Source organism: Rana temporaria, chromosome 1, assembly GCF_905171775.1.
Source record: "Rana temporaria chromosome 1, aRanTem1.1, whole genome shotgun sequence".
NCBI lineage: Eukaryota > Metazoa > Chordata > Amphibia > Anura > Ranidae > Rana > Rana temporaria.
In genome coordinates, this window is record NC_053489.1 from 101,594,586 (window position 1) to 101,609,791 (window position 15,206).

General features: G+C 48.6%; 1 protein-coding gene across 2 annotated transcripts in view; it reads right to left on the bottom strand.

The window, feature by feature from the left end:
• Positions 1-3,113, bottom strand: part of HEXB (hexosaminidase subunit beta) — a 46,611-nt gene extending 43,498 nt beyond the window's left edge. For both annotated transcript variants that reach the window (XM_040341437.1, XM_040341436.1), the window contains exon 1: positions 2,774-3,113. In XM_040341437.1, the coding sequence (XP_040197371.1) occupies positions 2,774-3,045 (272 nt within the window). In that variant the 5' untranslated portion in view covers positions 3,046-3,113. The remainder of the gene's footprint in view (positions 1-2,773) is intronic.
• Positions 3,114-15,206: the final 12,093 nt, after the last annotated feature.

A 15,206-nucleotide genomic window follows, 5' to 3' on the forward strand; every position in this document is an offset into this window, starting at 1 on the left:
TGAAACGCTACCTGGTCGTGGCAGAAAGAAGATGCTGACTTCGACTGCTGTGCGCTACCTGAAGCGTAGAGTGGAGAAAAGTCCCCGTGTGACTGCTGAGGAACTGACAAAAGATTTGTCAGATGTGGGTACTGAAGTTTCTGCTCAGACAATACGGTGCACACTGCGTAATGAAGGCCTCCATGCCAGAACTCCCAGGCGCACCCCCTTGCTGTCTCCAAAGAATAAGAAGAGTCGACTGCAGTATGCCAAAAGTCATGTGGACAAACCACAGAAGTTTTGGGATTGTGTTCTGTGGACTGATGAAACAAAATTAGAAGTGTTTGGGCCCATGGATCAACGCTATGTTTGGAGGAGGAAGAACAAGGCCTATGATGAAAAGAACACCTTGCCTACTGTGAAGCATGGCGGGGGGTCAATCATGCTTTGGGGCTGTTTTGCTTCTGCAGGTACAGGGAAGCTTCAGCGTGTGCAAGGTACCATGAATTCTCTTCAGTACCAGGAGATATTGGATGACAATGTGATGCAGTCCGTCACAAACCTGAGGCTTTGGAGACGTTGGACCTTTCAACAGGACAATGATCCCAAGCATACCTCCAAGTCCACTAGAGCATGGTTGCAGATTAAAGGCTGGAACATTTTGGAGTGGCCATCGCAGTCACCAGACTTAAATCCGATTGAGAACCTCTGGTGGGACTTAAAGAAAGCAGTTGCAGTGCGCAAGCCTAAGAATGTGACTGAACTGGAGGCTTTTGCCCATGACGAATGGGCGAAGATACCCGTAGATCGCTGCAAGACACTTGTGTCAAGCTATGCTTCACGTTTAAAAGCTGTTATAACTGTAAAAGGATGTTGTACTAAGTACTAAGATTGAATGTCACTTGGGGGTTGAATAAAACTGATAATGATGTGAGCACAGAAAAGACATTTGTGGTTATTTCATTATAAATGTTATGTTATATTTGTCTGACCTACGCGTGCCTCTTTGATTTAATTGTAAGCAGGATGACTGAATGATCAAAATCAATGTCAAACTGGCCAAAACAATCAATTTCAGTGGGGGTTGAATAATTTTGAATACAACTGTATATTGGGGAGGGGGGGGTGTGGTGATGATCACACATATATATTGGGGAGGGGGGTGGTAATCACACATATATATTGGGGGGGGGGGGTGGTGATGATCACACATATATATTGGGGAGGGAGGGGGTGATGATCACACAGATATATATTGGGGAGGGGGGGTGATGATCACACATATATATATTGGGGAGGGGGGGTGATGATCACACATATATATATTGGGGAGGGGGGGTGATGATCACACATATATATTGGGGGGGGGGGGGGGGGTGATGATCACACATATATATTGGGGAGGGGGGGGGGTGATGATCACACATATATATTGGGGAGGGGGGGGGGTGATGATCACACACATATATATTGGGGAGGGGGGGTGATGATCACACATATATATATTGGGGAGGGGGGGGTGATGATCACACATATATATATTGGGGAGGGGGGGGGTGATGATCACACATATATATATATTGGGGAGGGGGGGGTGATGATCACACAGATATATATTGAGGAGGGAGGGGGTGATGATCACACATATATATATTGGGGAGGGGGGGGGGGGTGATGATCACACATATATATTGGGGGGGGGTGATGATCACACATATATATTGGGGGGGGGGGTGATGATCACACATATATATTGGGGGGGGGGGGTGATGATCACACATATATATATTGGGGGGGGGGGGGGGTGATGATCACATATATATTGGGGAGGGGGGGGTGATGATCACACATATATATTGGGGAGGGGGGGGTGATGATCACACACACATTTATTGAAGGGGGGGGGGGGGTGACACCTATGTACAGTACACCGGACACCCTCCGATCACACATAGGGGGGGGGGATGACACCTATGTACAGTACACCAGACACCCTCCGATCACACATATTGGGGGGGGGGGTGATGATCACACATATTGGGGGGGGGGGGTGATGGCACCTCCTATGTACAGTACACCGGTCACCCTCCAATCACACATATTGGGGGGGTGACACCTCCTATGTACAGTACACCGGACACCCCTCCGATCACACATATTGGGGGGGGGGGGTGACACCTCCTATGTACAGTACACCGGACACCCTACGATCACACATATATTGGGGGGGGGGGGGTGATGACACCTCCTATGTACAGTACACCCCTCCCATCACACATATTGGGGGGGGGGGGGGGGGTGACACCACCTATGTACAGCACACCGGACACCCTCCGATCACACATATGGGGGGGGGGGGGTGACACCTCCTATGTACAGTACACCGGACACCCTACGATCACACATATATTGGGGGGGGGGGGGTGATGACACCTCCTATGTACAGTACACCCCTCCCATCACACATATTGGGGGGGGGGGGGGGTGACACCACCTATGTACAGCACACCGGACACCCTCCGATCACACATATTGGGGGGGGGGGGTGATGATCACATATTGGGGGGGGGGTGATCACACCTCCTATGTACAGCACACCGGACACCCTCGGATCACACATATTGGGGGGGGGGGGGGGGGTGATCACACCTCCTATATACAGCACACCGGACACCCTCCGATCACATATATTGGGGGGGGGGGGGGGGTGATGATCACACATATATTGGGGGGGGGGGGGTGATGACACCTCCTATATACAGTACACCGGACACCCTCGGATCACACAGCTCACCTCCGGAAGGCATCCTGCAGCACCAGGCACTCCGGCCCCGCGGTGGATCGCTCTCCGTGGACTATGGAGAAGTCAGCCGGGGGGATGAACATGAAGTCGGGGGAGATTTGCACCTCCTGGGGAAGCGGCCACAGGGAGCCGTACGGGGAGGGATCCGGAGCACCGAGCGGCGGCAAATGCTCCCTCTTCTCCGGGGAATGATAGAGCCGGGACTCATAGCTGCCAGCGGTCTGTATCAGACACAGCACGGGAAGGATCCACATCCCTTCCATCACTTACTATACTAACTACATCTACACCAACTGCCGGGTCATGGGACGCCGCGGTCATGTGATTCCCGCCCAGACACGCCCCTTAGCATTACTAAAAGTCTGAGATGGGCGTGTAAGTCCCGCCCACACACGCCCCTTATCATTACTAAAAGTCTGGATGGGCGTGTAAGTCCCGCCCACACACGTCCCTTAGCATTACTAAAAGTCTGGATGGGCGTGTAAGTCCCGCCCAGACACGCCCCTTATCATTACTAAAAGTCTGGATGGGCATGTAAGTCCCGCCTAGACACGCCCCTTATCATTACTAAAAAGCTCGATGGGTAGGTAAGTCCCGCCCAGACACGCCTATTTTCAGTACTAGAGCGCTGGATAGTCATGCAAGTCCCGCCCAGACACGCCCCTCCTATTACCGGGTGTTTTCTGACTTTCCTCGATAGAGAGGTGAGCCCTGTCTGTATAGAATGATATTTTAGATCTACCTGTAGAGGGCGTGTTCAGTGTGAGTGATAATGGGGTAGATTCAAGAAGCTATTACGGCCGCGTATCTCCGTAATTTGAATTTTGCGCCGGCGTATCGTTACGCCGATTCACAAAGGCAGATACGATAAAAAAAATAGGCTTCCTCCGCCGACATAACTTGAATGCGGCGGCGTAGAATTGTGTGCAATATTACGCTGACCGCTAGGGGCGCTTCCGTTGTTTTCGACGTAGAATATGCAAATTACCTAGATACGCCGATTCACAAATGTATGTGCGCCCGGCGGTAGTTTTTTACGTAGTTTGCGTAAGGCTTTTTCTGCGTAAGGTTGCTCCTGCCATTAGGTAGCGCAGCCAATGTTAAGTATAGACGTCGTTCCCGCTTCGAAATTTGATTTTTTTTACGTCGTTTGCGTAAGTCGTTCGCGAATAGGGCTGGACGTAATTTACGTTCACGACGAAACCAATACGTCGTTGCGCCATACTTCGAAGCAATGTACACGGACGGCACATGCGCCGTTCGTAAATCACATCAATCATGTCAGGTCATCGCATATTAGCATAAAACACGCCCCCCCCTTTCCCCATTTGAATTACGCGCGCTTACGCCAGCCCCATTTACGCTACGCCGCCGCAACTTACGGAGCGAGTGCTTTGTCAATACTGCACTTGCTCCTGTAAGTTACGGCGGCGTAGCGGAAATACGATACGCTACGCCGCCATAAGAAGAAACGCAAGTACCTGAATCTACCCCATACCCAGGTGTGGTAGTGCTCCTTCTGTATACTTTCCAACTTTGGAAATTAAGAATGAGGGACATTTCCAGGAGATAATGACCTGCGGCACGCTATGCCGCAAAAAGTGGGTGTGGCCAAACAGTGTAGCAAAACCTGGGCTTCCTTGTACCTTTAAAATATGCAGGAACAAAGATTGTCTCTGGACAGCCGCACACTGAACAAATTGTACCCTTTATTGAAAAAAGGACAGCACTACAAGTCACAGCAAAGTGAAATAAAACCCAACTGCTGACGTGTTTCGCACTAACACTAGTGCTTAGTCATATGACAGCACTAGTGTTAGTTTGAAACGCGTCCACAGTTGGGTTTTATTTTACTTTGCTGTGACTTGTAGTGCTGTCCTTTTTTCAATAAAGGCTGTAATTTGTTCAGTGTGCGGCTGTCCAGAGACAATCTTTGTTCCTGCTTTGCTAAGTGCATTGCCTGCACCTGAGTTGTCTGCAACGGTGGATGTTCGTCTGGGCTCCCACCTGGAGCGGCTATTCCCCTTTACCTTTAAAATATGGTTTGATTGCTGTGCCACAAGCTGGAGTCTCCAGTGTGAACCAACAATTAGGGAGAGAGATTGCAGAGAGGGAAGGATCACTGTTATTTGGAAGGAGGGATCACTATGGTACATGGAAGGCAGGAGGGATTACTATGGTACATGGAAGGCAGGAGGGATTACTATGGTACATGGAAGGCAGGAGGGATCACTATGGTACATGGAAGGCAGGAGGGATCACTATGGTACATGGAAGGCAGGAGGGATCACTATGGCACATGGAAGGCAGGAGGGATCACTATGGCACATGGAAGGCAGGAGGGATCACTATGGCACATGGAAGGCAGGAGGGATCACTATGGTACATGGAAGGCAGGAGGGATCACTATGGTACATGGAAGGCAGGAGGGATCACTATGGTATATGGAAGGCAGGAGGGATCACTAAGGCACATGGAAGACAGGAGGGATCACTAAGGCACATGGAAGGCATGATGGATCACTAAGGCACATGGAAGGCATGATGGATCACTAAGGCACATGGAAGGCATGATGGATCAGTATGGCACATGGAAGGCAGGAAGGGTCACTATGGTACGTGGAAGGCAGGAGGGATCACTATGGTACATGGAAGGCAGGAGGGATCACTATGGTACATGGAAGGCGGGAGGGATCACTATGGTACATGGAAGGCAGGAGGGATCACTATGGTACATGGAAGGCAGGACGGATCACTATGGTACATGGAAGGCAGGAGGGATCACTATGGTATATGGAAGACAGAAAGGAAAGATCACTAAGGCACATGGAAGGCTGGAGGGATCACTATGGTATATGGAAGACAGAAAGGAAAGATCACTAAGGCACATGGAAGGCTGGAGGGATCACTATGGTATATGGAAGACAGAAAGGAAAGATCACTAAGGCACATGGAAGGCTGGAGGGATCACTATGGTATATGGAAGACAGAAAGGAAAGATCACTAAGGCACATGTATGTGAAAAAATAGGGTAGGAAAATGTTTGGGACTTTGAATGAGGCTGCAGACATGGTGCGGGTAGTAAAAAACGTACAGATTTATTGGTCACACATTTGCAAAACACCTATCAACATCCAGAGGTCATGTAAATGAAAAACATACATTTCAGAAATAAATGACATTACCACATATTAGAGCACATAATATGTGCAGATACAATAGGGGTAGCAGAGATACAACAATGCTTGACCGGATGTCACATGATCATCCGCATGGATTAATGAGTGCATAGGGTGAATATACATATGTACAGATGTCAAGGTAACAGTCTAGGCGAATATGTAAAGGTAAAAACGACTGGTAAAAGCATGTATAAATATAATCAGATCAATTAGAATATTGTAATAAAGTATATATAGCATCCGTATTGGCCCGACGCGTTTCGTGTGTGTCACACTCTTCAGGGGCAGATGCTTGGCTTATCTAAAAATATATAGAAATTACGGGTAAGGTATAATAAGTCAATAAAGTTTATTTAAACCAGTATAAGGTGGAAACATAGTCCACCTGAAGTACTCACATGGAATCAAAAAAATGCCAATAGGGAGCTGCGACGTGCTCTGCGTGCTGCCTCCTGCCCGCCCCTCTCTCTGCCCATTGGGCGGAGGGCTGCTCGGACCGAGGGAGGCGGTGCACACGGCGCGTCGGCGCCACGCATCCCGCCCAGCCTGGGACGTCAGTCCTGACGTCACTACACTGAGCGTGTGTTTCCCATCTCAGCTGAGGTTGCCAGGACTATAGGGTGGACGCTGTGGGCGGTTCCCGCCCGCGGCGACACCCTCCTACGGTGTACCTCCAGCCCTCGTGACGCTGGCGGCACGCTGGCGTGCACAGCTGTGAGGCGGCTATTTAAAGGTCCTCCCTGTAAATCCCAATGCCTATGAGCTGTAACAAGCTATACTACAGTATCTCTCCTGCTGGTTTTCCGGGAATTTTGGACGCCTCTACTAGGTTATTATACCTATCCATTTATTTGGGCAGGCTGTCTTTCGTTCTCTTATATTCACTAATTGTCTGTTATTACTATTATTACTATAGATCCCAGCTGGCTATCCCTTTGGTTTTTTGCTCTTGCTATATATTCCATACATGCTCAACCCTATGTTATTTGCTGTTGGAGGATTCCTCGCTGCCCCTTCTTGTGTGCGCTTTACTGCCGCCTCAGCTCCCGAGACGGACATATCCCTTTGGCCGTGGCTCCATGTATACCGCATTCACTTATTTTTGATTCCATGTGAGTACTTCAGGTGGACTATGTTTCCACCTTATACTGGTTTAAATAAACTTTATTGACTTATTATACCTTACCCGTAATTTCTATATATTTTTAGATAAGCCAAGCATCTGCCCCTGAAGAGTGTGACACACACGAAACGCGTCGGGCCAATACGGATGCTATATATACTTTATTACAATATTCTAATTGATCTGATTATATTTATACATGCTTTTACCAGTCGTTTTTACCTTTACATATTCGCCTAGACTGTTACCTTGACATCTGTACATATGTATATTCACCCTATGCACTCATTAATCCATGCGGATGATCATGTGACATCCGGTCAAGCATTGTTGTATCTCTGCTACCCCTATTGTATCTGCACATATTATGTGCTCTAATATGTGGTAATGTCATTTATTTCTGAAATGTATGTTTTTCATTTACATGACCTCTGGATGTTGATAGGTGTTTTGCAAATGTGTGACCAATAAATCTGTACGTTTTTTACTACCCGCACCATGTCTGCAGCCTCATTCAAAGTCCCAAACATTTTCCTACCCTATTTTTTCACATACGTTACTAGGGATGGAGGTGCTATACTCATAGACCTCATTTAAAGTCCCAAAATCCCCTTCCTACTTTCTCACTAAGGCACATGGAAGGCAGGAGGGATCACTATGCTATATGGAAGGCAGGAGGGATCACTAAGGCACATGGAAGACAGGAGGGATCACTAAGGCACATGGAAGGCATGATGGATCACTAAGGCACATGGAAGGCATGATGGATCACTAAGGCACATGGAAGGCATGATGGATCACTATGGCACATGGAAGGCAGGAAGGGTCACTATGGTACGTGGAAGGCAGAAGGGATCACTATGGTACATGGAAGGCAGGAGGGATCACTATGGTACATGGAAGGCAGGAGGGATCACTATGGTACATGGAAGGCAGGAGGGATCACTATGGTACATGGAAGGCAGGAGGGATCACTATGGTACATGGAAGGCAGGAGGGATCACTATGGTACATGGAAGGCAGGAGGGATCACTATGGTACATGGAAGGCAGGAGGGATCACTATGGTACATGGAAGGCAGGAGGGATCACTATGGTACATGGAAGGCAGGAGGGATCACTATGGTACATGGAAGGCAGGACGGATCACTATGGTACATGGAAGGCAGGAGGGATCACTATGGTATATGGAAGACAGAAAGGAAAGATCACTAAGGCACATGGAAGGCTGGAGGGATCACTATGGTATATGGAAGACAGAAAGGAAAGATCACTAAGGCACATGGAAGGCAGGAGGGATCACTATGGTATATGGAAGGCAGGAGGGATCACTAAGACACATAGAAGGCAGGAGGGATCACTATGGCACATGGAAGACATGTTGAATAAACATAAAGGCTATATACAGATACCTCTTCCAATTTTTAGAATTTACATATAGAAGAGCAAACAAACATTAACGGTATCAGAAATAGACGCAGCAACCAAAAAGTATATAAAGTACATTTTTATTACAAAAGCTAAAATGACACTCTTGTGCTGCCTATATTAGTTGTGACTGCACTACATGATGTGGACTGAACGTTGCTGCGTTTCTGAACTGCTAGGGCACTGAGGATGTTTGATGCCACGCGTTATTGAACTGGCGCCCTTCCCTCCTTCTGCGCTCTCCGGTCTGCATTGCTGCCCAGCTTTTGCCCCTTCTACTGTTTGCCTCCCGTTGGAAAGCTACCGCCGTGCCTGTCGATGACTGACCTCCTTATTTAATTTTCCCCTTCCCTTTATTTTTGTTTCGGGGGGCTCATCACCTCGGATGGACAGCTATTTAATTTTTTGTGGGGGGTGGCGGGGGGTCTGGCCACGCGGAATTGGGCTGATACATTTGCCCTCACAGACGTGTGGCGTCACTTTCACCCTCAGGATAGGGAATACACGTGTCACTCTACCTCATATAGGGCTCTATCCCGTATAGATCTGGCGTACGCCTCCTCCGGGGCCCTGCGCTTAACGAGAGAGGCCAGGCATTTGCCGCGGGAATTTCTGATCATGCCCCTCTCCATCTCACTGTGTCCCTGGCCAAATCCCCAGGATTGAATCTTTGGCATCTGTCCAGGTTCTGGGCTATAGATGAGAGACTGCAGGAGCCCATGACAGAAGCAGTCTGTAACTATTGGTTGATGAACTGGCACTCCGCCAGTGACTTGGTACTTTGGGATGCCTTTAAGGCTTGGGTACGGGGGGAATATATATCCCATATTTCCTCCCTGCAGAGAGAGGCTTCTCGGCCCTTGGAGAGTCTGGAGGCTGGGGCAGCGCAATGTGAGTCGGCTTATATTCAGTCCCGTAGTGTCTCTACCCACATACCTTGGGAGAGGGCCCTCCAGGAACTCTCTTTGCACAATGTGGAGCAAACGCAGAAATCTATGCTGTACTCTAAGCAGAGAATTTTTGAATATGGCAATAAAAATGGTAGGTTGTTGGCCTGGCTAGCGAGAACCCAGGCGGCTTCTACGCACATTGCTGGCGTGCGAGACGCTCAGGGTCTTATGGTGTCCTCCCCGGAGGACATTAGTGCTAGGTTTGTTGAGTTCTTTCGGGGGCTGTACTCCTCGAGGGTGTCTTTTTCCTCGTCGGAACTGCAGGATTACCTAAACTGTGGTTCCTTTCCTGCCCTGTCAGAGGAACATAGGGTGCTCTTTGATAAGGCCATTTCCCTAGAGGAGGTTCAGGCTGCAATTGGGGGTCTGCAGAGTGGTAAGACCCCGGGTGCGGATGGCCTCCCTACGGAATTTTATTCCCAGCATGCGGAGCTCCTTGCCCCCCAAGCTCACATCCCTTTTCTCTGGACTATTGGAGACAGCTTCTGTGCCTGAGTCTATGGAGGAGGCTATTATTGTTCTGATCCCCAAGCCTGGTAAGGACCCCCAGGAATGCGCCTCATATAGGCCCATCTCATTGTTAAATGTGGATGCCAAAATATTGGTGAAGGTGCTGGCCACCCGTGTGTCTTCGGTCATATCTACTTTGATCAGACCGGGTTCATGCGGGGCAAGGGCATGGATATAAATATCTGGCATCTCTTCCTGAATCTATCTATCACCCACGATAATGCCGGGTGATTGCCTCCCTGGATCCCGAAAAGGCATTTGACTCGGTGGAGTGGGAATACCTGTGGGGGGTGCTGCAACATTTTGGCTTCGATCCTAGTTTTTTGCGATGGATCCAACTGCTCTACCGGGCACCGAGGGCTAGGTTGCGCACCAATGACTGGGTTTCTGACTCTTTCCCTCTGCATAGGGGCACTCGGCAGGGGTGCCCCCTGTCCCCCGGTCTGTTTGCTCTGGCCCTGGAGCCCCTGGCAATTTTGGTCAGGGATTCTCTGGGGGTCCGGGGGATGTGGATTGGTGGCCTGGAGGAGAAAATCTCCCTCTATGCGGATGACGCTTCTCTCTATTTGAATGATGCTGGTCCTTCCCTGTCCGCTGCCCTAGAATTATTTGATAACTTTGGGTCTTTCTCGGGGGTCCATATAAACTGGTCCAAGTCCATCTTTTTCCCCCTGGACGCTCGACCTCCGGACGCTCGACTCCTGCTTCATTGCAGTGGGTCTCGGAGTTCAGGTATCTCGGGGTAATGGTCGCTAGGGCTCCATCCCAATACCTTTCCCTTAACATACATCCATTGCTTCAGCTGTAGAAGTAGCGATGTCGGTCTTGGTCTGGTCTCCCACTAAATTTGATTGGTCGCATTAACATCATAAAGATGATTCTATTGCCTAAATTCAATTATCTCTTTCGGAACAGCCCAGTCTGGATCCCGGCATCTTTCTTTTCGGAGGTTGATATTTGCATTCTCTCTTTTCTCTGGAATGGGACCGTCCCCCGATTGGCGAAATCCTCATTGCAGTTACCAACTCACTTGCCCTCCCGAACTTTAGGATTTACTTTTGGACAGCAATGTTAGTTACGGTTTACTGGTGGTTTGAGGCCAGCCGCTCTAACGCCGCGGTCTGTGTGGAGGCGGCTCGATTGGGTTCCTTGCAGGAACTTCAGAACCTGGTATATAGAGGGCCAAGGGCCTATGAGGGCCTCCCGGTCTCAACAAAGTCGACAATTAGAGTGTGGGTTGCGGCCCAACGTAGATTCCACCGGACGGAGCGATGGTCCCCGATCCAGCCTCTCTGGGGGAATCCTAACTTGCCTCATTTTAGATCCCTACCAGACCCTCAGGTCTGGGCGAGGTTTGGTATTAAGACACTGAGGAACATTATGCCGGCCGGCACACTGCTGTCACTCCCCCAGCTGACTGAGAAATATAACCTACTCGGATGGATGTATTTCCGTTATGCCCAACTTTGCCATGCTGTTAGGGCTCAGTTTCCTGTTCCCCCATGTGTTCAGTTGGACCCGGTTGAGGACCTACTGTCTGGTGCTGACCTGCGGAAGCCTCTCTCTGCTTTGTATGGCACACTGCTCCCCATTGATTCTCTTAAACCGGATAGGCTGTGTTAGTCGTGGAGAACGGATATACCAGCCCTGGATAGGGAGGACTGGGAGGATTGCCTGGAGTGGGGCCCAAAGTTGGTTATATCTGCAGGGGAATAAGCTTGTGCAGACTAAATTCCTTCATAGGGTCTACTTTACTCGGGCACGAATGTCCAGAATATACCCTGACAGGGACCTATGCTGCCCAAGGTGTAGGACGCAGCGGGGTGCCTATATTCACATGTTTTGGTCCTGCCCGGCTTTGGTGCCCCTCTGGTCAGGAGTTTTTGAGCAGTTAAATGTCCACCTGGAGCTTTCCGTCCCCATGTCTCCTGAACTGGCCCTGCTGGGTGTCATTGATGATGAGCAGCGATCTCATCACAGTAAGCTGTTAATCTTTTACCTTCTCTTCTACTCCAAAAAATAAATTTTATGTAAATGGACCTCTGCCCCTCCTGTGGTGTCCACTTGGGAAAGTAAAATTAATGCTGCCCTTCCACTCTACAAATTGACATACATTAGCCATGGTTGCCCCTGGAAATTCGACAAAGTGTGGTCGCCTTGGACAGCAGTTTGAACTTGCTTGAGGCTGACGGAGATCCCACCCCTCTCTCTCTCTCTCTTCCTCCTCCTCGTTATCCCTTCTCTTCCCTCTCCTTCAATATCTTTCCTCTTCCCCTCTTCTGTTTTTTTTTTCCCCCTTCCCTCCTCCCCTCCCACGCACCCTCACTTTAAGAGGGAAGTTTCAGGAAAAAAACCTTGCACAGCCCCCTGCGTATAACACGCAGACACAGTTTACCCTCTATTTTCAGGGTAATAAAATGAGTGTTATACGCCAATAAATACAGTAGGTTGCCTCTGGCCACTAACACTCAGGGGCCCGAGAGAATAATACCCATACATACTCAGGACACCTACGCCCTAGGGCAGGGATATGCAATTAGCGGACCTCCAGCTGTTGCAAAACTACAAATCCCATCATGCCTCTGCCTCTGGGTGTCATGCTTGTGGCTGTCAGAATCTTGCAATGCCTCATGGGAGTTGTAGTTCTGCAACAGCTGGAGGTCCGCTAATTGCATATCCCTGCCCTAGGGGATTACTAAACAGATGCCCAAAAATCCATGTGGAAGAGGCAATAATAGACCTACCAAGAGAGGTAGGAACAATGGACATCTTGTTTTAGATTATAAAGCATATGATGTTGAATATAATGAGACCCAGGGCTTTTTTTCAGGGGGAACTTGGGGGAACTCAGTTCCACCACCTTTGGCTCAGACCCTTTGGTGCCTGCTTACCACAATCACTTGTAAACCCAGAAGTCTGGTTTCTGTGTTTACAAGTGACAGCTCTGCACTCTGTGTGTAACCCCCTGAACTCTGCACTCGGTATGAAATACAATCCTGGTATTTAATGCCCCTTTAAGACCCTTTGTACTGTTTTTGAAATCTGAACGGGGTCGTGGTTGAGTTCCTGCACCTATTTTCTGAGAAAAAAAGCTCTGATGAGACCTATATGGTCAACACACAAAATAGGTTTGACCCGTTGTCTACTCAAGGCAATAGAGCCGAGGTAATATATACAATGAATGCACCCTCTCCCTGTCCGACTCTTTTTTTAGGGAGAGGTACGAGAGGAGCCAGTCGAGGGAGAGGACGTGGCAACAGACCCTGGAGAGGGTGGCCACAACAATCACACAACCCCAATATGACACAGGAATGATGGAACCCCCCCCAGTGGCAAGAACAATACAGTCCAGCCAGGCAGACAGACCACAGTACGCAGAGGCTGCAGAGCAGAGAGAAGGGTCCAGCAGAAAAAGACCCAGGCAGACAGAGTAAGTGGAATATATAATCTCTCCACTGTTACTCGAACACAGAAAGAAACCAATATTTTAAATGCAGGACTCAAGTGCACATCCACTAAACCCATGAACAAGTTTGATGTATATATTAATATTGTAAGGGGTTAGCTCGGTAGCGGGGTGTGTGACCCCCTGGATGGGTTCACTACACACGGAACTTATACAGACAGGCAGTCGAAGACGGTTGAAAACAAAGATTTTGGTTTATTCTTCCATCTTGCTGGAAACAAGTGCAAGCATCCAAACAGCATAAACAAAATCAAACATAAAATAAACCCTGGCCACTTTGGGCGTCTACCTTCCACACAGGAATCTATCTATGGAGTCTGGCACAGCCTACTGCTGGGTAGACACTGCTGATCATACAGCAGAAAAACAAAAGTCTTTTTGATTTTTATCACACAGAAAAATAAATTGCACCTCACCTCTTCAGAAGTATTTCAGCTCACTGCAGTCCTTCACTCAGAAAGCCTCAGGATGCAGCATACAGTAGTAATCCTCTGGATTACTTATAGAGGCCTTAATTGCCTAATTTTGAACAGCTGAAGTTTTTCCAATGCCCTTAAACCTTTCTGGCTACTTCTGCAGCCGACACCCAATAATAATGGGTGTATTGTCTAAACAAGGCAGAAATGTATCTCCCGTCTGACAACACCCACAGATTTACCTGACTTCCTGTCACAATATACACAAATATATTAGAAAAGTTAACATGAAAAAATATTTTCTAACAAACAACTTTAATATACGGAATACTAAACCTAATGAAGTGCACACGAGTGCCACCTATTAGTGCCGCCTCATCAGTTTCCACCAGTGCCACCCTATCAGTGCTGCCTATCAGTGCAGCCTCATCAGCGTACATCAATGAAGGAGAAAAATTACCCGTTTGCAAAATTTTATAACAAAATAGAAAACGGTTTTGTTTTGCTTTTCAAATTAAAGTGGTGTTCCAGACGAAATATTTTTTTTTTAAATGTCAGCAGCTACAAACACTTACCTGTCCAGGGAGCCCGCGATGCCGGCACCCAGAGGCCGATCCGTCCATCGGATCGGGTGGCGGTGCCGCCATCCTAACTAAGGGAAACAAGCAGTGGAGCCTTTCAGCTTCACTGCCCGTTTCCTACTGCGTATGCATGCCCCATTACCCAGAAGAACACGCCAGGGAGGAAGAAAACAACTAGCTCCGCAGTATAGGAAGTGGCAGATTAGGAAGACTTCCAAGCAACAGGCATTTCTGGTAAGTAAAAAAAATATTTTATTTTCTACATACGTCGACAACATGGCACGAGCAGGCAGATTGGCGTACAGGTTCGTCCCCTTAAATTTGCTGCCCAGCGGGCGTGCGCCCGCCTCGTGCCTCACGAGTGCGACCATGGGTCATGGGAAATCAATGTTCCCAGGAGGCCCGCAATTGCGGTCAGCAAGGGCAGAACAGGGGAATGCCTTTGTAAACAAGGCATTCCCCTATTCTGCCTAGTGACACTGTCACTGATGACCGTTCCCCATGATCTGGAACGGTCATCAGTGACATGTCACGTGTAGCCACGCCCCCTAACAGTAAGAATCACTCCTAGGGAACACTTAACCCCTGCAGCGCCACCTAGTGGTTAACCCCTTCATTGCCAGTGTCATTTTTACAGTAATCATTGCATTTTTATAGCACTGATCGTTGTAAAAATGACAATGGTCCAAAATGGTGTCAAAAGTGTCAGATGTGTCCACCATATAGTCGCAGTCATGATAAAAAATCGCTGATCGCCGCCATAACTAGTA